We start from the raw sequence: 23,493 nt of genomic DNA, 5'->3' as shown, positions 1-23,493 counted from the left end.
TTTTTTTTTTTTTTTTTTTACTTCTCCTGAGGTGACACATTTTGAGCTAAAGAAAGCAACCTCCAAGAATTTCATATTCCTAATATTTGTGGGCAAGCCTGACTTTCTAGGATGTTTTTACCTGCCCAGTTGCTGTGGTGGAAGTTGTGCTAGAAAATTCAACCTCCTTGGTCTCTGTGCATGAACTTCTAAATTCTTGTTGTTCTAGAATTCTAGATTTGGACCTGGTGGTTAGAGATGAAGACGGGAATATTTTGGATCCAGAATTAACTAGCACGATTAGTCTCTTCAGAGCTCATGAAATAGCTTCTAAACAAGTGGAGGAAAGGTTACAAGAGGAAAAAGTAAGTTTGACTCTCTGTAATGTGCCATTTACATTTGGAACACGTTTTCTCAGTAATACGTTTTCAACATTAGTAAAAGATCAGTCAAGCCCAGAATTTTCACTAAGAACGAACCTGAAAAGGAGTAGCTGCGGAGTGTGTGTCCTACAGCCATGAGTGGAACGGAGCCTGGTGGCACAGGATGTCACCCAGGACATGAAGGGGGATTGGACAGCATTGTGTTTCATCTTAGGAGACAGGATCCTAATGATGTTGATTTTGTGTTCTCATCTGTCAAATGGGACACAAGACTCGATTCGGCGTTTCCTCTCTGTTAATGGTAGGCAGGTTATGTATTCAAGCTCACTGAGGGCAGAGAGCACATGTCTTACTGGTTTTTCATCTTCTGTGATCTTTAATGGTATCATGTATGCATTAGCCTATTCTCGCCTTACTATAAGGAAGTGCCTGAGACTGGGTAATTTATAAAGAAAAGAGATTTAATTGGCTCATGGTTCTGCAGACTATACAGGAAGGATAGTGGCTTCTGCTTCTGGGGAGGCTTCAGGAATCTTACAATTATGGCGGAAGGTGAAGTGGGAGCCAGCACTTCACATGGGTAGAGCAGGAGGAAGAGAGAGGGTGTGCAGGGGGTGCTATACGCTACGCTTTTAAACAACCAGATCTGTGAGAACTCACCGTCATGAGGACAGCATTGAGGGGATGGTGCTAAACCATTCATGAACAATCCACCCCATGACCAGTCACCTCCCACCTCCCATAAACACACATACACACAGTAGATATTCAAAACTGATTGAATAATTGAATCATCCGTTAATTCAGCAAGTATTTACTGAGCATCTACTGTGTACCAAATGTTGAAGACATAATGATAAGTGAGACAGATGTCCTTGGAGGGTTTAGTCTAATGAGGGAACAAAAAATTAAATAACTACACATATAATAATTATTTTGATTTATTGGTTGGACACCTGAAAGTTTTGTATCTTCGAAAATAGCACAACAATTGCACGGGATACGATTTTTTGTCTGTTGTGTGAATGCATGATTTAAGAATGTGCAGGGGAGATAAGAAAGTGACTGCACCAATGGCTTTGCTGGGTTATGCCAATGAATTATTACCATTTTCTATTCTATAGGGAATAAAGAAAGCAAGTGTTAGTGATGAGCATTGCTGGGGTTGACTTTCTATTTCCTTCCATTCACAGTCTCAAAAGCAGAACATAGATATTAACAGACAAGCCAAGTTTGCTGCAACCCCTTCTCTGGCCTTGTTTGTGAACCTCAAAAACGTGGTTTGTAAAATAGGAGAAGATGCTGAAGTCCTCATGTCTCTATATGACCCTGTGGAGTCCAAATTCATCAGGTAGGTGAAATTTCTTGGCGGCTGTCTTTCCTCTTTGGTTGGTGTTAGGAACGTGGGATCAGAACCACTGAAGCGCGCCATTCATGCTGAGAGGCCCTGGATGAATGGCTGCTGGACATGACCAAGCAGCCGAGCCAAGAGCTGTCTTGGACAGTGTGATGGCAGCCAGTTTGGGCTCTGGCTCAGGGTGAACCTTCTCGCGTGTAGATTGCTATTTGCTCGTAGAGTTATAGCAATTGCAGGTACGCTCTGGTCATATCTTAAGAGTGCAGCTGAAGATTGAAGTAATACTTTGTTTCCTAAGTTGTCTTCATAAGATTTTATGTATCCTGGTCCCTCAAATATCACTATTTCCAGTTTTCAAAATTTGGTTTCTTTGAATGCCATTTCTGTGACTTTCATCCTGTTGTTTTTTCTGCAAGATGATTGACTGGAATGCATCATTTAGAATGGTGCCTGCCACATACAGACTGTCAGTTGATATTTGTTAAATGAAAACACTGTAAGTCTATTATTCCTGCTTAGCCTTCAGTATAACTTTCTCTTTGCCCAGATGGAAACATTGTGGTTCAACTATGTGTGAGTTGTGCGTGTGTCTGTGTATATGCTAAAACTCTAGGATCTTCACTGGTATTATTCAAAATTTGAAAACTTAATACAGAAAAATATGAGTGGATTTTATTCTCACTTCTGGTAAACACTTTGTTTCCTCTTGACATAGGATGCAGTTTTTATTTTACAGTGTATTTGGTTTGTCATAGGTTTTGAAATAAAGATGCATTGTGCTGAATTTTATAGTATTGCCATTCTAAATGAACAAATAGGCTCTTAAAAAAAACCAACTTAGAAATACCATTTGCAAGTAGTTCCATTACAGTGACAACCCAAGACATCCCACATTAAAACTTGGCAGGGTTTTTCTGCTGTGGATGTTAATTGATGAGTAGCTGTAGGTGATATTTTTGATATTTATAAACTCATGGTTGTCTGTATAGTGCACCTACATGGTATTAATTATGAAACAATGTGGATGTACATTTCGTACTCTGTTATTTGGAAAATTAACTTGCTTTTATTTCTCCCTTTTCCAAGTGAAAACTACCTGGTTCGCTGGTCCAGTTCAGGATTACCTAAAGACATAGACAGATTACATAATTTGCGAGCTGTGTTTACCGTAAGTGCACGCAAAGATGTTTGGTTGAATTGGCCACCATTCTAATGACTACTTTTAGTGATTTCTCTCGGCCTTCCTGCCACACTAGAACATGGGTCCCTGGGATGCCTGTAATATCGGTTAATTTAGTATTACTAAGTAGAGTGCCTTTCCAGAAATCTTCTGAGTCTCTAGCCACCCTTAGAATGACCGTGACAAAGATTTACCCCATTACCATGGAATGTGCCTCTTAAATGTGTGTCTTTTTGTTTTGTTTTTTTTTCCTCCAGACGGAGTCTTGCTCTGTCACCCAGGCTGGAGTGCAATGGTGTGATCTCAGCTCACTGCAACCTACACCTCCTGGGTTCAAGCAATTCTCCTGCCTCAGCCTCCCGAGTAGCTGGGATTACAGGCACACACCACCACACCTGGCTAATTTTTTGTATTTTTAGTAGAGATGGGGTTTTCCCATGTTGGCCAGGCTGATCTCGAACTCCTGACCTCGTGATCCACCCGCCTCGGCCTCCCAAAGTGCTGGGATTACAGGTGTGAGCCACTGCACCCAGCCCTTAAATATGTATCTTAAGCTCACTTAACAGTAATTGATTATTGTTATTAAATTCCTTTCTGTCATATGAATAACTGATTAAAATTATAAAAATGGGTCTGAGAAAAGAGTCTCAATCCATTTTTTTTACTGTCCTTTTAATTGGAACTTGCATTGAATAATGGTTCTCCAAAATAATTTATGGAAACTAATATTTCTAGGACCTCGGAAGCAAAGACCTGAAAAGGGAGAAAATCAGTTTTGTCTGTCAGATTGTTCGCGTGGGTCGCATGGAGCTGAGAGACAACAATACCAGGAAACTGACTTCGGGGTTGCGGCGACCTTTTGGAGTGGCTGGTAATCCATTTCTCTGTTTCCTTGAGAGTTTCAGATCTTCACAGTCACTTTCAAAAGAACCACTGTTGAATGTTGATTGGTCAATGGGCAGCTTTGATATACAAGCTTTTCTGCTGGAGAGAAAAAATATATTTATTAGTTATTTTCACTGTGGCTTCCAGTTGACCTGCTAGGCTCAGGATGCTCTTGGCCTCAAGTTTCAGATGTAAATCATACATTTGGTTTTAAAGTGGATCTCATCTTTCCCTGGGAGAGATCCTGACCCATATCCTCAGTCTGTAGGGAAGCCAGTCAATGGAGGGTTTCAGGTCTTGGTGATGGGCATCAGAATGGATTTGTGCAGGACGGTCAAAGCAATGAAGGGGAGGAAAGAAAGCAAACTGTGACGAGGACTCAGTTAGCTTCATATTGGTGCTCTTCCTCTGCCCTGTTGGTGCTCTTCCTCCGCCACGTTGGTGCTCTTCCTCCGCCACGTTGGTGCTCTTCCTCCGTCATGCTGGTGCTCTGTTATTTTTGGTGAGGGCACGAGGAATGTGAAAGACCAATTACCTCTGTTGAAGAAAGATAAAGGCATACCAGGAAGTTCTAATTATTTGCCCTATTTTAATGTCACTCTCATTTTTCATAGTTTTGGGAAGTGGTTTTCTCTCTTTAATGGTTGTGTACAATTTCATTACTTAGCACTCTGATATTTATTTTATGTTTGTGATTTTTGGGATTCATGTGAATATCCATGTGGGAAAGGTTCCTGATTCTTGACACACAGCTGGATTTTTTGTATGAACAGCTGTGGAAGACGTTCTTTGCCTTGGCTACCAGGAAACTCTGAACTTAGTTCATTCCCCCCTGCCTTTTAAATAAACATTATTTTTAGAAAGGTGTTTAGGTTCAAGCAAAATTGAACAGAAAATATAGACAGATCCTATATATTTCTTCTTCCTTCCCCCTGCCTCCCCATTATCAATATCCCCCATAGATTGGTACATTGGTTGCAGTTGGTGAACCACATTGACACATCGTCGTCCTGTGAAGTCCGTAGTTTACATTAGTGTTCATTCTTGATGTTGTGCCTTTTGTGGGTTTCGACAGTTGAATAAATACTGTATATTCCCCATTGTAGTCTCTCACTGGGTGGCTTCACCATCCTAAAAGTCCTGTGTGTTCTGCGTGGAATTTTTGGAAAAATATTTCAAGTCATTTAAATGATTTACTATATCATAAGAAGTAAGCAATAGCTGTGATATAGGCATAATGAGAGCAGCATATTAATGCAGTTTACTTGAATTCAGTTTACCCATAGAGCTAACTAACGGAGTGTTCCAATGATTTTACCATTTGTGAGTGAAATGGTGAGGGTGAGGTTTTCTTTCTGAAGTCCCCACAACCTTGGGCTGGGGAAATCCTTTTGCATTTTCATCTCTCTGTCTTTTTGTTTTTAAGAGACAGAGCCTAACTCTGTCACCCAGTCTGTGTGATCACAGGTCACTGCTGCCCTGACCTCCTGGGCTCAAGTGATCCTCCTGCCTCAGCTTCCTGAGTAACTGGGACCACAGGTGCGCCCCCTCATGCCCTGCTAACATTTTCATCTCCTGACTTGAATACATACTTGAAAATTGCCCCTCTATTTGTCAGAGCCTGTAGCATCTTTTACATGTAATCTAGTGTTATATTTAAAATACCTTTCATTTTCCAGGATTTTTTTTTTTCTTTTCCACCTTGATGGTAGTTTTAAGAGAATATTTAATTTTTGTCTCAGGCATAATTGGCTCCATTTGAGCAATCAGAGACATCTCTGACAACACATGGAAGTCGCTCCTCTTTTCAACAGCAAAGCTACAGATTCTCTGGTTATTAGATTACAAGATAGATTATGTCATAAGTGCCTACGAATGCATAGTTATATTTCTTAAAGATGAAATCTAGACCATAGGCTGACAGTTTTTACCTTCTTTTGATTAAAATTTTTGGAATTTAAAAATTTGGAATATTTTTCAGTTTTCATTGGGTTGACAGTCCATGAAGGTCTAGGTATTAATGGATGGAGAGGGTGATGGGCGTGGGCTCAGCTGACACCACTGTGGTCTTTCACTGTTTCTTAATGCTCACTTACGCTTGCTTGGTGGGGTCTGGAGTTAGGTTGGCCCCCCCAGCTCCTGGAGTTCTCCATGAATTACAGAAGCCCGGGTTAGTCACTGGGGCAGAGCGGGCAGCCTGGACATAGTTCCTTGTTTCTGGAGCCCCCACCTATGTAGTGTTGGCTGAGACACTACATCTGGTCACTGGAGTTTGGATCCCTGGCTGTGCGGCCACCAGGGACTTCTGTCCCCTGATATTTGCTGACCACATGGACACCCCCTGTGGTCCCTGGTTCCTCCTGTCTGAACTGGTCTCTGGTTCCTTCCTTTCCTGTCTCATGTCCCTGGTACCCACTGATATTGGGGCTTCTGAAAACCCACCTGGGGCCAAGTTCTAGCCTTGTCGTTTTGCTCGAGAATTCTCTGGAGTGTGGCTTCTTCTTGCTGCTCTGCTCTGACTGGCACATGGGGTGTCCCCCCTCACTTTGGGGTTGCAAAGAACCTGTGTGAACCTGCATGAACCTGCACGAACCTGCGTGAACCTGCGTGAACCTATGTGAACCTCTGTGAACGTGTGTGAACCTGTGTGAACCGGTGTGAACCTGCATGAACCTGTGTGAACCTTTATAAACCTGTGTGAACCTTTCTGAACCTGTGTGAACCTGCGTGAACCTTTCTGAACCTGTGTGAACCTGTGTGACCCTGTGTGAACCTCCGTGAACTTGTGTGAACCTTTCTGAACTTGCGCGAACCTCTGTGAACATACGTGAACCTGCACGAACCTGTGCGAACCTGCGTGAACCTGCATGAACCTTTCTGAACCTGCATGAACCTGTGTGAACCTGTGTGAACTTGTGTGAACCTTTCTGGAACCTATGTGAACCTGTGTGAACCTCTGAACATGCGTGAACCTGTGTGAACCTTTCTGAACTTGTGTGAACCTGTGTGAACATGCGTGAACCTGTGTGAACCTGCATGAACCTGTGTGAACCTTTCTGAACTGGTGTGAACCTGTGTGAACCTGTTTGAACCTGTGTGAACCTGCACGAACCTGTGTGAAGTGCTTCAGAGATACCTATAGGTGTTTGTTTTCCTCTGTGGGAAGATTTCAGGCCTGCAGCTGTTAATGTTGGGTTTCCAGGTCCTTTGAATTCTCTGTCCTTTCTGGTGTCACAGTTGCTCAGCAGTTGCTGGTTTGCCTGGCTCCACTGCATGCCCTCAGTGGGGATGTTGTGTTCATCCCTCAGTCCCAAGCTCTGAGCCTTTGTGGCCTCTGTGCTCACTCCAGAGGGGCCAGCTTTCCTGGACCTGCTGAGGTGGTGTGTGTCTGTACAGCAAGTAAGAATCTGGCTGGGCGCAGTGGCTCACACCTGTAATCCCAACAATGTGGGAGGCCGAGGTGGGTGGACCACATGAGGTTGGGTGTTCAAGACCAGCCTGGCCAACATGGTAAAACCCCATCTCTACGAAAAATAAAACAATTATCCAGGCATGGTGCATGCCTGTAGTCCCAGCTACTCAGGAGGCTAGGGAGAAGAGTTGCTTGAACCTGGGAGGCTGAGGTTGCAGTGAGCTAAGATTGTGTCACTGCACTCCAGCCTGGGGAACAGGGCGAGACTCTGTCACACACACACACACACACACACACACACACACACACACACACACAAGACCGGTGCAGTGGCTCCCACCTCTAATCCCAGAACTTTGGGAGGCTGAGGAGGCTGAAAATGAGGTTAGGAGTTTGGGACCAGCCTGGCCAGCATGGTGAAACCCTGTCTCTACTAAACATACAACAAAGTTAATTGGGCATGGTGGCGGGTGCCTGTAACCCAGCTACTCAGCAGGGAGGCAGGAGAATTGCTTGAACTGGGGAGGTGGAGGTTCCAGTGAGCCAAGATCACGCCAGGGTGACAGGGCGAGACTGTCTCAAAAAAAAAAAAAAAAAACCAAGTAAAGACCTGATCATTCTGCTTGTGGAATTTCCAGTTTCCTACTAGAAACTCTTCTCTGAGACATTTCATTATGTGATCTATGTAAATTTTGGCACAAAAGTAAATATCTTAATGCAGTGGTTCTCAATCCTAACTGAATATGAGAAAATCTTGCAAGCTTTCAGTAAAAATTCTTGGTCAGATGCTGTGGTTCATGCCTGTAATCCTAGCACTTTGGGAGGCTGAGGCAGGCAGATCGCTTGAGCCCAGGCATTCAAGATTAGCCTGACAACATGGTGAAACCTTGTCTCTACTAAAAGTTACAAAAGTTAGCTGGGCGCTTGGTGGCCCTGACCTGTGGTCCCAGCTACTCGAGAGGCTGAGGTGGGAGGATCTCCTGAGCCCCGGGAAGTCCAGACTACAAATAAGCCATGATCGTGCTATTGTACTCCAGCCTGGGCTACAGTCAGATCCTGTCCCCTGCAACCCCACTCCCAAAAAGAAAAAATTGTTGCACAGGCCCCACTCCTGTCCAGTTAAACCAGAATCTCTGCTTTAACCAAAATCAATTGCTTGTCACTATGGGCCACTCAGTGACTGGCAGTTTGCTGCCACCAGACCACCTGCCCCCCCCCCCGCCCCCCCCTCCTTTTCCCGTGGTGGCATTCCGCCCATCTGGGGCAATTTTTTAAATAGGATTTGCTTCTAACTTATTCATTGTGTCATCCAACCAAATGTTCTCTTTGTTACTAAGCAAGGACACTCGGGTGCAGTGGCTCACACCTGTAGTCCCAGCACTTTGGGAGGCCAAAGCGGGTGGACTGCTTGAATCCAGCAGTTTGAGACCAGCCTGGGCAATACGGTGAAACCCTATCTCTACCAAAAAAAAAAAAAAAAAAACAAATACACAAAGATTAGCCAGTCATGGTGGCTCATGCTTGGGGTGGCTAAGGCAGGAGGACTGCCTGAACTTGGGAGGTTGAAGTTGCTGTGATCCATGATCGTACCACTGCACTCCAGCCTAGGCGACAGAGCGAGACACTGTCTCAAAAAAAAAAAAAAGGGGGGGGGATAGAAGGGATGCTTCCCACATCTAAGAAGGTTGATCAGCATGTTGGTAATCGCATTCTACCTGTTCGTATGCAACTCAGTTTCCACATGCAAATTTAATTTTGAGACTTTCTTCAGAATGACTTCTGCATGTCTGTGTCAACAGAGTTCAGTTCCTCAAAATGAGAAGTGTTCATGGACCTTGAAGGCTACAGTTCTTAGTCTTTGGTTGAAAATAATGGGTCACATTGCTGTTTTTTAACCTTTTTATAATGTAACCTTTTCTATCTTTTTTTAAAAGATAGAAAATTGTAAAAATAACGGAAATTTTGTGGAAAAGTGTTGTTAAATAAATTATCCATAGTTTTACATAGCCGGGGTAGTACCTGATGTTTATTCTGATATGTTTGTTTCCAATTTTTTTTTCTGTGTGTGGCATATGATTTTTAAATACAATATCACATCCTACCATATGTTCATTTATTTACTGATGGATTTTCAATGTCTTTTTAGTCCCTTTTTTGCCATCTTAACCATTTTTAGGTGTACAGTTCAGTAGTAAGTATGTTTGCATTGCGTATACTTTTATCTTTCTAACAAACCTAGCATTATCTTATGAACATGTCATTTTATTAAGTATGATTCAAAAATTCGGCTTCTCGGTGTCTGCAGCCTGTAGCCCTGTGATTGCAGCAGGCCTTTGCTTTGGGCTCTGAGGGCATCTCAGCCTTGCGGTGTAGTAGCTACGCAGTGAGCATCCTGGAGCTTGAAGCATCCCACCTGTGCCTGTTTGCAGGGCAGCCTCTGCAGCGGAGTTGCTGACTCGCAGGGTGTGGTGGTCCATTTGCCGCGAGCAAGTCGTCCTGATGCAGCCCCACCAGCGGGACTGAGCCGTCAGCCCCTCTCCCTGTGAGACGTTTCTCACCTCCCGCCTTCTGCTCTCCTGCCTTTGCTGGCCCTGTGCCTCCATCTCTCTTGTCCTGACACCACTGGCTCCTTCCTTCTCCTGCCCTCTGAATTCCAGCATCACGCGGTGCCGTCTGTCTACCCGGCCTCTCCCTCACAGAGCTGTACTGACTTCAGCTGGACTCTTCTTTTCACCATCCTCTTACCTGAATGTAGAGACCCTGGGCTGGCTGTTTGGGGGAGGTTTCCCCCCAAGACCTTTATTTCCTCCTTTGGTGTCAGGCACATCTTGTCCAACCTGCAGGGAGCACTCCCTCTGCATGGGGCTGTGTGCGGGAGAGCAGTCAGGAGAGTCCCTGGGAGGCGCGATGGGCGGTGATGACCGGTGACGTCCAGGCCTTCTCCTCGAGGCTCAGGATGGGTGCGGGACTTGGGGTGTTTTCCACCTGTGGGTGCTCAGGCTCTGCTTGCGTTTCCTGCTTGTTTGCTGCTTTCCTGCACAAGGTCCTGTGTTCCAGGGCTGGGCACCGGGGATGTGGCAAGGGAGTCCCATGATCAGCTGGTGAGATGAGTCCCATGGCAGAGAGGGGCTTTGCAGGCACCCAGCCAGGCCACCCAGGACCAGCTGGCATGTGAGGGCTGGCCTGCCCGGGTCAGACCACCTTGGTTCTGGCTCATAGTGGGCTGCTGCCCAAATGAGTTAATGAAGGATGCTGAACTGGTGGTCTCAGGCGTGTTGGAAAAAGGTAAAAAGGTGGGTGCTGCAGTCAGTCGCATGTGGGTCAGTCACCCCCAAGAGTGGTGGAAGCTGGTAAAGTCTTCCCCCAGTCCAGGCGAGGGCCCGTGTCCAGACCATGCATCTTCTGAGCAGCTGTCATTTGATGTTCCAAGTTATTTGGTATTCTTTGACCTGTATCTGCAAACACAGCTGTGGGCTCTTAGCTCTTTGAGTCCCCTTGGTTCAGTGGAGTGTGGGTGTCGTCCCTCAGGACACAGTACTGAGGCCCGTGGGCTCCACCAGGCCAAGCAGGGGATGAGAATTGTGCTTTTTTGGTTCTACACATCCCTCCCCCTTTTTGGAGGGTGGTGATGGTGATGGTAGAAAGGAAAAATCTCAATATATGATTACTCGTGTATTGGACAAAGTATATTTAGACTCATCCTCTTACCTGAGCATAGAGACCCTGGGCTACAGAGACCCTTCTGGGGAAGGGTCTTGTGCAAAGAAAATAAACAAAGCATCTTCCTCTCTTTTCTTAAGTCCGGTGTGGCGGTTGAGCAATAGCAGAGACAGGGAAAGTGACCAGGGCCATCTGGGGTTATTCTTGGATTTTCTTGTTCTGTCATGACTCATGACCAAGGGCAAAAGGAATTGTTTGAAAGGTAAACAGTGTGTCTGGGTTTACTCCTGAATGTGATCAGGGGATGTCTTTTTAACACAAGAACATTGCAAAGGATATTAGCCTTTCTTGTGATGTTAGCAAGCCTGGACCTCCCAGGGGGATGTGTTTGTGAAGGCAGTTTAATAGCATTGAAAGAGTTTGGGTCTTGGAGACTTTCTAGCTGTAGACTTTGAGCATGCTTGTTCATGCGTCTTCGAGCCTCAGTTTCTCATCAGTCTGGTAGGTGACTCTGAGGATTTGCCTTGAAGTGTCCTCTTGTAAGAGCATCGACAGATACCAGCATGTGGTGGGTGCTTGGGAAATGGTAGCTACTTGTTTGCTTAATTGTTTGGGGGAATGCAATGGCATGAGGCTTCAGAACAGTGCTGGCCAGCATGGTAACCACTGGTCACATGTGACTAGTTAAATTTAAATTAAATGAACAAAGTAAAAGTAAGTTTTCAGTTCCTCCATCATGCTTTCTACATTTTATTTTTTTCTTTTGTTTTGTGGCAGGGTCTCTGTCACTCAGGCTGGAGTGCAGCGGTGTGAATTCTGCTCACTGTAACCTCTACCTCCTGGGCCCAAGCAAATCTCTCATCTCAGCTTCCTGCGTAGCTGGGACTACAGGCGCACACCACCATGCCTGGATAATTTTTGTATTTTTTGTAGAGATAGAGGTTTTGTCATGTTGCCCAGGCTGGTCTTGAACTCCTGGGCTCAAGCTTTCTGCCCACCTTGGTCTTCCAAAGTGCTGGGATTACAGATGTGAGCCACTGCGCCTGGCCTGTGCTTTCACATTTTTGTTGCTCATTGTTATGGAACATTTTCCATCATTACAGAAAGTTCTATTGGACAGGGCAGCTCTAGGGTGACAGTTGGATAATAGGCAAAGGAAATTATTAAATGGAACTCTGCCATTTGAGCCCCACTTCCATTTGGGCCAGTGTTTTCTGATAACTTAATTTGTCTTTCAAGCATGGAAATAATTTAGACTTGACGATGAGAAAACAGCTTTTGCTGTTGTTTGCCAGAAGATATTCTGATGTTCCTTTGTTTGTTTATTTGTGTTCTGTGATTATAGCATTTAAGCCAAAACAATCTCTGTTCTCTTTTTGTCTCCAGTGATGGATGTAACAGATATAATAAATGGAAAAGTAGACGACGAAGATAAGCAGCATTTCATTCCCTTTCAGCCGTAAGTATGGAGCAATTCAAGTACTTAGCCAGATATAATGTGGAAAACATAGGCTTGTAATAATTATCTTTATAATTAAATGGATAAACCTAAGTAAGAATTATTTTATAATTATGAAAAACCTCTTTAGTCACTGCTGTAGTACATGGAATTTTTTTGTAGCCATAAGAACCCTGGGTCAAAGTTTGTTTATGGTCCTGGAAGTAGAAGATTTTACTTGCCTTATCATGTAGAAGGCACAGAATTAAAACTCTGCTCTGAACCTGAACGTTTCTTTACATAATCGATTTATTCTAGTAGCTGTTTGTAGTTTCAAAGCACAATACTTCCAAATTCATCATAGAAGTTTGCTGTGTTTAAAATAGAAAACCAAACAAAATTATGATGAATTATTTTAAAGCGGGAAATAGTGCTTTAAAGCATAGAATCATGCTGCTGATTTTGTTTCTCGGTTTTGCTTAGAGTGGAGCATATCTGTGCTCGTTTTTCGGCTTTCTCTAGTTCTGACTTGAAGTCTTTAAAGCGGCACGGAAGCTGAGAAAAAGCTCTTGGAGGAGATTCGTTAAATTGATTATCTGATTTGTGGGTAGAACCCAGGGAACTGGTGGAAAGAATTGGCATTTATTTCCCTCGTGTGGAAGCAAGAGTGTACCCAGATGATGGTCGTTGGCCACTTAAGGGCACTCCTACTCCTCACAGAGGAGGAGAGAAAAAGGAATCCAAATGGTTGAGGTGAATTGTAAGAGACAGCTGCCTCCTGGGTGTGGGGTTGAGGGGCAATGTTAGGGGAGAATGCGTGGTGAGGGAAGTGGCAGCCCCCTGCCATAGAGACAGCCTCCTCCTGGGTGTGGGGGTTTGAAGGGCGACATTAGGGGAGAAATCGTGGGAGGGAAGTTGGCAGCCCCTGCCGTAGTGCTCTGCAGTTTTACTTTTTCCCTCATTTTTCTTCTTAATCGATTTCAGACTTGAAACACATTTTTAGATTTTAGACATGTTACTGTTTTCAGCTGTTGGCTGAAGGGTTTAGGAGGCGGGTAGTAATTGGGTGGCTGAAGGAGTCCTGTCCTTGGGGGTCCGGAGATGTGAGGTTGGCTTCCCTCTGCCCCATGCATCCTTGGTGATGGACCACCGCACTCAACCCCACCCGACTCCTCTGGGACTTGAGTGCCACTGGCTAAGACAGGAAGAATATGACTTTCTTTGCAGGCAGGCAAACTGGTCAGGTAGCACCCTAAAGCTTTTTGTACAGCTCAGTAGGAGATTTTGCTATCTTCTTGTCATAAGAATAACAGCAAACCCTGCGTTATTGAACTGGGAGTCAGGGTTAAGTTATATGTATCTCACCATGCACCACTAGAGGCAGAGGTCTCTTTGTGGCTTAAATGCTTTAGGTTTACTCTCCTGTCCAGTGTGGTAACCATTAGCTCCATGTGGCTGTTTAAAATACTTAAAATGAGCTGGGCACAGTGGCTCACGCCTGTAATCCCAGCACTTTGGGAGGTTGAGGCAGGAGGATCACCTGAGGGTCGGGAGTTCGAGACCCACCTGGCCAACATGGCGAAACCCCATAACTACTAAAAATACAAAAATTAGCTGGGCGTGGTGGCAGGCGCCTGTAATCCCAGCTACTTGGGAGACTGAGGCAGGAGAATCGCTTGAACCCGGGAGGCAGAGGTTGCAATGAGCCGACATCATGCCACTGCACTCCAGCCTGGGTGACAGAGGGAGATTCCGTCTCAAAAATAATAATAATAATTAGAATGAAGTAGCATTAAACATTGAGTTTTTCAGTCATGTTGGTCCTGTTCCAAGTGTTCAGCAGGAGAGGAGGCCAGCAGCACCGTCCTGGGCCGTACGTACACAGCACATCTCCACCACTGCAGAAAGCTCTGCTGGATAATGTTGTTTTATAGTCCCACCCAGTGAGGAGAGTTTATAAAAGGAACGCAGTGCTGCAGAATCTGGAAGTTTCCTTAGCAAACAAGGGGAACAGTATCGTGGAACATGGGCAGATATTGAGGTCATAAATAAAATACACCTTTGTAAAATTATAATATTAAATTGCCTCATTCTCTCATGAGAAATAATGCAGCTCCCTACTGTTTTGAATGCTGTATTATATATTAGACCTCAGAGGTTCTTGATGCCCAGATGTACCACTAAGTTGAAATTACCTGTTGCCTGCTAGTGTCCTCTGTGAAAAGTCAAAAAAAAAGGAAAGAAAAATCCCAAAACAAACCCAACTTGAGGGATTGTTTGAAAAGTTAGGGAGGTTATTAGTTTTAGATTCACTGATTTTCACAGAACGTGTTATGAGTTGTCTGAGATTGCCTGTGCTTTGCTGCCATCTTTTTCTATCTTGTAGTGGAATGTCCACTTGGAAAATATATTATTCCATGTGTACTTCTTATGTAATTTGTGACTCCGTGCTCCATTAAAGGAAGACTAATAGATGAATATTTGCAGTGTTAGAAAGAAAAGAACAGCGTGATTTTTAATAGCAAAATAAGCAATGAAACCAGTTCTTTGGGAAATGTCATGCTAATGAAACCGTTTTTTGCTCCATTAAAACTGATTTATTATCTCACAGGGTTGGTTTTAGGGAAGGAAGCACATTGCACATCTCCCTTCCTCCCTGTCTTTTTTAACTTGGTGAAGTAAATGACAACAGTCTTCAGTTCCCTTGAGTCTTGTGGCTCCAGTGATGGATAGCACTGTCCTTGTTCCCAGGATTGATTTTAACCATTATGGCGATGCTGTCTATTTTCTTACTCATTTCATAGCGCACTTCGCTGTGCTACATGGTATTTCTTTTGGGCATATGCTACCTGTTTTTAGCTAGTCTCTCGTACAGCACAGCATCTGTGACAGGCTCCTGATTCACGGGCCCTGAAAATATGGGTGGTCTGTGTTCATAATGGTGCCACACATGAGACTAGGTCGTGGTGTTCTCCAAACACGGTGCCATTCTTCTCACATGTAGTCATTTTAGGGTCTATTGTGTACATAGTCCAAGAGAGTAGAGTAGAAAGCCTTTGCAAGCAGTTAGGTTCCAGGGATTTTTTTTTTTAATCTCAATTTTGCGTTTCCCTTTAGATCACCTGCCCCTTGACCTATGCTAGGTTCAGAATTATTGAAATTGGAGGAATGGCCATAAACATTCTTTGGGATTAAATGCCTTTCAACCATGTGGCTTTCAGACAAGCTCCTTTTTTTAAACACAAGCGTCTGATGGAGACGCAGTGGAGGCCTGGTGCACGTTTATTTCCTGGGGAGAGGGTTGCCCTCGTTTGCTCTATTCCCTCTCATGGTTCAGCATTTTCCTGATCAATGCTTTTCCCTGTTTCTCTTGTCACCTCTCCCATCCTTTGTCGTGCGTTGACTCATGATGCCTCCCTCTCACACTCGGTGACGATGATCTCTTATGTTCCCTTGTTACCGTGACCCATGGGTCTCTGTGCCCCTTTGTCTCCTGTGGTCTTGGTCGTCCCGTGCCCTCCAGGCTCGCGTTGGACGACGCCATTCGACACAAGCCGCTGAACATGTCATCCCGTTTTTCACCCAGGGTGGCAGGGGAGAATGACTTCCTTCAGACTGTTATAAACAAAGTCATCGCTGCCAAAGAAGTCAACCACAAGGGGCAGGGTACGTATTTTCCTATTTTGTTTCCATCAGTGTGTATTTGCATGCGTTTGGGACAGTGCTGTCTGGGTTGCGTTTTAGTTTGATGTTGATCATGACGGTGTGAAGATGGTGGCGGTGACAGTGGTCCTGGTGGAGAATGTGTGTGACGGTCACCCCCATGTACAGTGCATGACGGTTTTCTGGCCCATCACCTTTGTGAACATTGCTGAGAGCCCACTCCTGGATGGAGAGTGGAGTCAGATTAGATGTTTAGAGGAACGTGCAGGTGGTAGGCGTAACTCGCCTCTGCCCATGTTGTGTGCTAATCACTGCCTGTTCTGGGGCTCCCCTGCTGGTCTCCCTAAGAAGGTGACTTCATTTGTGCAGACTTGCTCCCCTGAGTTCTGTCATTTAAGTGATTTCTCCTCCCCTACACCCCGCCTCACACTCACCGTTTTTAATCCTGCACTGACACGTTTCCGAGCAGCTGACCTGCTGCTGGCAGAAGGAATGAATCAGTTACCTTGGGCTGGTGACAGTTGGCACTTGGCTGGCCAGGAGGGCTGCCAGGAAACAACTGTGACTGAGGCCCCGCCTCCAGCCCAAGGGGAAGTCACCTTCAGAACTTGACCGTCTCACTCCCTGATCCGTGCAGACTGCCCCGTAAACGCAGTAGAGCTTAGGCGAACAGACCTGCTTCATCGTCCAGCTACCTTATGTCACTAGACTTTTAAAAAACAATTATCTTGATTCATTTCCCACTGTTCTAAAGGAGAATGTGAATTGAGCCTGAAGAATGTTATAGAGAATGAGCCTTCCTAGGGCTCTGCAGGGACCTCCAGCTTTCTTCTGGCGTGGACTACCCCCATCTCTGGCAAACAGTAGCAGGACAAAAACCCCAGCCCAGAACGTTAATGAGATGTGGCCCCTGCAGACAGAGCAATTTTCAGCTGACCCAGGACCCATCTTCTCCTGAATTAACAGCCCTCCCAATTTGCACTTTAATTGAAAACCACAGGGAGGTCCAATTAGGGCTGTTGAGATTGGAGTCACTCTCCGGCTCGGGACACCATGCAAAGGTTGCCAGCCGATCCTTCAGTGCTTCGAGCTGGGGCTGCCCTGGGATCTCCAGTTTCTTTTGCAGTCATCAGAGTTTGAATAAACTTTTATTAGAGTCATTCAGGGAGAGTGGAGTTTGGTGTCAGGCCAGCAGGAAATCACTGGGAAAGAGGACCCGAAGCCTGCCTCTGCCAGGCTCCCTGGTGTGTGGCCAAGATCTCTGAAGCCGGAGAACCTCGGGCTGATGCCCGGGGGTCCAGTTCCTTCAGCTTCTGGGAGGAGTGGGCATTTCCAAGTCACAGTGAGAACCGAGGGACAAGAACAGTGATAGGGGATCACAGGTGACTTCCTGAATCAGAATGGCCTCAGGCAACATGACTAGTGCTTGTTTACCTTGAACCTGAATTTTCTCCAGGGCCCACTGGTGGGTGGAATTCAGGTCAGAGGTGAGCAGTGTGGCCAGCGAGTGCAGCCGCACAGATCGGCCGCCGGGACTGCAGAGTGCCGCCCACCGGAGCTCATTTTATCACCAGCAGCCCAGGCTTAACCTGATCCTTGCTTGTCTGTCAAGTGACTGTTAGCGGTCCCAGGAGTGGAAGGGACATGGAGGAGATACTCATCTTCAGAGAGAGCCTCTGGAATTTTTCACCCCTCTCTCCATGTGCACCTCCTGTCTCTTGAGCTTACCACTTGGCCTTGGCCGATTTTTGGTTTATGCTAACATGTTTCCTCTTTACAATAGACAAAATCCTGAATATTTAATCCAAATTATTCTGAACCTAGAGGTGTGGGACATTTTATGTGGACAGTGAGTTCATGAAGACTCCAGACATCTGGTTCTATTGTTTGAGATAGAATGTATGCTAATCCTCTTTGTCTTTAGTTATTCTGGGTAAGCAAATGTCAACGCCAAATGCACTTTTTTTCTCCTGTGAGAAAGCATTTAAAACACAGGGTAATCAGGAACATTTAATTTCCATTTTTAAAGTGTGTGGTAATAAATTTAATTGTGTCACTAATGCATTAGTTTATGTATTAAGATATTTGAGCAGGCTGGCGTTTCTGAGAAAGGGTTTGAAATGCAGGATTTCTAATACTAAGTGTTAGGTGTTCCATCTTCATGTCTTAACCTTCGACCTCTGTGAATGACCTCACCGCATCCTGCAATCCTTCAAAGAGCATCTTTCTGTTAGATTTATTTTGTGGACATTCATTCTCCAGGGAGGCTTTTGGACTCAGACTCCTGAGATTTGAGAAACTCTTAGCTGCATCCTGGTGTCCAGGGAAGACCAGCTCCCCGTCAGCCATGGTGCCGATTCCTCAGGCTCTTCTGTCAGGGTCTGGGCTTTGGTTTGTTCTCCTGGAGGCCAGGGCCAGGGGTTATGGTGAGGAAGTACCTGGCCCTTTGCAGATCTGTCTGCTTACCTATTCTGCAGGTCTGGAGCTGCTGTTAGCTCAGGGTGCTTTTGTGTGAATTAGAAAAAGGGGCCTCATTGGCCGGGTGCAGTGGCTCACGCCTGTAATCCCAGCACTTTGGGAGGCTAAGGCGGGCGGATCACGAGGTCAGGAGATCGAGACCATCCTGGCTAACATGGTGAAACCCCGTCTCTACTAAAATACAAAAAAATTAGCCGGGCGTGGTGGCGGGCGCCTGTAGTCCCAGCTACTCAGGAGGCTGAGGCAGGAGAATGGCGTGAACCCAGGAGGCGGAGCATGTAGTGAGCCGAGATGGCTCCACTGCACTCCAGCCTGGGCAACAGAGCGAGACTCAATCTCAAAAAAAAAAAAAAGAAGAAGGGGCCTCATCATCTGAGTGAGTAGGGAGAGAGTGCCAGGGCCTGTGGCTTGGTGAGTGAGTAGAGGCAGGATTTAGCTCCCACTTGCCTTTTGTGGTCAGTTGTCTAGTGAAATGCACATTCTGGGCATTGGTACATGTGCTCCTGTCTGGGTGCCATCCCTGATACCTCTTTGGGGACCGCTTTCTATTGGTGATTCTTCCTTCCTTCAAACTCTCCCTCCCACGATCTGGAATTTTATGTCTTAAAAAGAAAGGAAAAAGAAAAAATATATTAAACAAAAAGGAAAGAAAAGAAACACCAAGAAACAGTCCTACCCTGAGTAATGCATCTGTGTCTGTGTATGTGGACTCTCTGGTCTTCCTCTCGCATTCATCTTTGCCCTTCTGTGTCCCAGCATCGGCCCTCTCCCTGAGCGCTCCTGCCCCCATCTCCCACCAGGAGCCCTGTGGCTGCATGGGCATCCTCCCGTCCCAGTTTCCTGTTTCCCCGGTTATCCCTGACATCTCTGTCCCCTTGTGAGCTCTCAAAGTGGGCCCTTCTGCCTCTCTTCAGGACTCTCCTTTCCTTCCCCACTGTGGGTGCTTGCCCTTCAGGCAGCTCTGCCTGGAGCGGGTCTTCCTGTTCCAAGGAATGGTACCCCCAGGGCTTGCTAGTGGTTGTGCCTGCAAGGGGCACCGTCTCTGTAAGCTGCGCCTCCTCCTACCCCAACGCCCTGTGGTTCTGCTGGTTTGACTTCCGCGCTGGTCCCCTTTCCCACCCTCCATAGTGGCGTTCACATCCTGGCAGCCAGCTGGGTTCATGCGGTGGCCGCCCTGCTGCCATTCCATCCCCACAGTGCTCTGTACTCCTGTCTACTGGTTCCCTGTTAGCCACAGGGTGTCAGGTCAGAGCCTGACTCTTGTTCCTGAGCCCCTCTCTGGATGCCCCCCATCCTTCGGATAGACCACAGTCCCTGCCACCCCAGCCTCCCCACTGTCTTCCCATAGCGTCTGGGGGCTCCACCTGCCTGGGGTGGGGACAGGTCTGCAGTTCTCTTGCTTCCTGCAGGTCTCAGCCCTGACGTCCCTTGCTCTGTGACCCTTGAGACTGTGGTCCCAGGATGGCTTGCAGTGTGCTCAGGACTTCTCCCATGAGAACTTTGCAGTTGCATATTTCTCTGAGAGACCGTGGAGTTAGTGTCTGACCGTTGGCAATGGAAGCTAAACCCCTGGCAGGGGAGGTTGTGAGGGTCTGCCCTATGTCTGCAGTAGGTGCAGTGCCTTGTATTTGCATAGCACATAGTAGGTGCTCAGTAGCTACTTTTGAATAAATTAGAGGGACTCACTAGATAGCAAGAGGAAAGAGGGTTTCACCAGCTGGCAAAGAGCCAAACATCATCAGTGACTTTTGACTTCTCAGCTCCAAGTAATGTAAATCTGTGCAAAGGAGAACACCGTTTCCAGGGTAGCGGATATAGGAGTGGGCAGCCAGAGGACAGGGCGTGAGGTGCGGGACTGAATCAAGAAGAGCTGCTCCCGTCAGGAGCAGCCTGAGGTGCCGGCACTGCTGACGGGCTGTCAGTTATCTCCCAGTGCTGCCCAGTAGGCAGGCTGCTGGAGGACAGGCCTGCGACTGTCTCAGTCCTTCCACCCAGGGCAGGGCACTGAGCTGAGGGTGATGGAGGGCGGGTCCTCCTCTCAAGGCATCTGGAGAGGGGACAGCTGCACACACACACACAGAGACAGATACAGACACATGCACACACACAGATACACCACACACACACACACACAGATGCTCACGCACGCACACACACACACACACAGATACATCACAAACACAGATACACATGCACAGATACACCACACACACACACACACACAGATACAGACACATGCACACACACAGATACATCACACACACACACACACAGATACATCACAAACACAGATACACATACACAGATACACCACACACACCACAAACACAGATACACATACACAGATACACCACACACACACACACACATCACAAACACAGATACACATGCACAGATACACCACACACACACACACATGCACAGATACATCACAAACACACACACATACACAGATACACCACACACACACACAGATACACATACACAGATACATCACAAACGCACACCACAAACACAGATACACATACACAGATACACCACACACACACACAGATACACATACACAGATACATCACAAACGCACACCACAAACACAGATACACATACACAGATACACCACACACACACACACAGATAACATACACAGATACACCACACACACAGATACACACACACACAGATACATCACAAACACAGATACACATACACAGATACACCACACACACACAAATACACATACACAGATACATCACACACACACCACGAACACAGATACACATACACAGATACACCACACACACACACAGATACACATACACAGATACACCACACACACACACCACAAACACAGATACACATACACAGATACACCACACAGATACATCACAAACACAGATACACATACACAGATACACCACACACACACAAATACACATACACAGATACATCACACACACACACCACGAACACAGATACACATACACAGATACACCACACACACACACAGATACACATACACAGATACACCACACACACACACCACAAACACAGATACACATACACAGATATACCACACACACACACACACAGATACACGACAAACACAGATACACATACACAGATACACCACACACACACACACAGATACATCACAAACACAGATACACATACACAAATACACCACACACATACACACACACACTCACACAGATATAGACACCACAAACACACACATGCACATACACAAACATACACACAGACACCGCAAACACATACACACACACAGTTACAGACACCATAAACACAGACACACACACCAGATACAGACACCACAAACACACACACAGATACACCGCAAACACACAAATACACCACAAACACAGACACACAGATATAGACACACACACACACGGATATAGACACAGACACGCACATAGACATACATACCCTCACACACACATACAGATACACACATAGACACAGATACAGACACAGACAGATACAGACACAGATACAGAAACACAGGCAGACACAGATTTAGCCACACACATAACACATACACATAGGCACAGATACACAGAGCCACACACACAAACACACAGACACACATGGGCACAGACACACATGGACACACAGACACACACACACAGATACACACAGACACACAGAGACTCACACAGACACAGACACACACACACACACGCACAGTCACAGGCATGCATGCATACCCATGCTAGTAGCAGAAGTGAGGACAGAGGCTTTGATGTTCTGAGGGGCAGATGAGGCCCTACCGAGCTGAGTGGGGGAAGCAAGCAGGCGGCCCCGCCGAGGCCTCAGGGATAGAGTGCCCCCGTGTGCCAGCCCCTTCCCGTGGGGGGAAATGCCGTCACAGAAGATAGCTCAGGCCGACCCCTGCCTGCCCCTGCCTTTGACTTGTTGGAAGTGTCTGGCTTGTTTCCTCGTACTGTTGCCTCCTATTTGATTGCTACTCAGTATTTATATAAACCACAGTTCTTCATCAGCCTTGCAGGGAGGAAGAGCCCGTACACACGCCCTTACATAGACCCCACCAGGTTCACTGCCCTCTCCCCAGGACACCCCTGGCATCTAGGTTTAGAGGCTTTGAAAGTCTTCATTTTTCTCTTGGAGAAAAGAGCCGAGAGCAGCTGGAGCTTTGTTCTCTTTTGCTGTGTCACTGTGGTACAGAGGGCCTGGGCTCCACAGGCTGCATCTGTCCTGGCTGGGGAGGGCTGTCCTGCTGTTGGCCCTGCAGCCTGATGTTCCTCTGCTCGCCCAGGTTGTGTGATGCTGCTTAGCTACTTGAAACTTTGATGGGTTCTCAAAACTGTGAATTCACCTCCAGAATCCTCCCCTGCCTTTGTCTTTCCTGGGAGATTAGAAAATGACAGACTTCTCAGCCCCCTCCCGGGAAAAGATGGCCTGCTGATTTATCTTAAATGTCTACACACTCAAAAGAGACATTGGTCCTTGGCAGTCCCCAGCAGCACAGCGGGTGCACAGCAGCTGCTGATGTGCGTTCAACTGCCTGTGAGTCACCCTAGGGCAGGGCTGGCATCCCAGCTCGTTGGATGCATGGACTCCCCACGAAGGGCACCTTTTTTGCCTTGCCCATATTTTTTCTCAAGATATTGAATTGTGAATTAAAAGTCTCTTGTTCATTGAAATTGGTTTCGTGAAAACTTCTAAAAATGCATAGGATAAAATGTGACTTAACAGCATCCATTGTTTTTTCAGGTTTGTGGGTAACATTGAAATTACTTCCTGGAGATATCCATCAGATCCGAAAAGAGTTTCCGCATTTAGTGGACAGGACCACAGCTGTGGCTCGAAAAACAGGGTTTCCGGAGATAATCATGCCTGGTAAGAACTGGCTCATCCAGGGCTTCTGAGCATGGCATGGGGGTAGCCGGCCACGGAGAATGACGTGTGGGCAGCATCATGTATGAGCTCTGGCTAGGAAAGGGCTCAGCTCCTGGCAGGTGACCCTGTAAGCCCCAGCATGGTTATAGATCATGGGGCTGTGACCGGAGTGGTAGA

The 23,493-nt window shown here is 46.3% G+C and overlaps 1 protein-coding gene across 4 annotated transcripts in view; it reads left to right on the top strand.

Moving 5' to 3' along the window:
- DOCK1 (dedicator of cytokinesis 1) overlaps positions 1-23,493 on the top strand; it is a 487,728-nt gene that overhangs the window by 25,431 nt on the left and 438,804 nt on the right. For 2 of the 4 annotated variants that reach the window (XM_017858668.1, XM_017858670.1), the window contains 7 exons: positions 209-344; positions 1,556-1,713; positions 2,806-2,887; positions 3,635-3,770; positions 12,243-12,315; positions 15,881-15,960; positions 23,191-23,316. In XM_017858668.1, the coding sequence (XP_017714157.1) occupies positions 209-344; positions 1,556-1,713; positions 2,806-2,887; positions 3,635-3,770; positions 12,243-12,315; positions 15,881-15,960; positions 23,191-23,316 (791 nt within the window). Of the gene's footprint in view, positions 1-208; positions 345-1,555; positions 1,714-2,805; positions 2,888-3,634; positions 3,771-12,242; positions 12,316-15,817; positions 15,961-23,190; positions 23,317-23,493 lie in introns of all 4 variants that reach the window. The other 2 variants (XM_017858667.1, XM_017858669.1) reach the window with 1 other exon arrangement.

The sequence above is a fragment of the Rhinopithecus bieti genome, unplaced genomic scaffold (genome assembly GCF_001698545.2).
Source record: "Rhinopithecus bieti isolate Rb0 unplaced genomic scaffold, ASM169854v2 scaffold_42745, whole genome shotgun sequence".
Classification (NCBI taxonomy): domain Eukaryota; kingdom Metazoa; phylum Chordata; class Mammalia; order Primates; family Cercopithecidae; genus Rhinopithecus; species Rhinopithecus bieti.
Note: the sequence above shows the minus strand (reverse complement) of the source record. Positions and strands in the feature narration are given on the sequence as shown.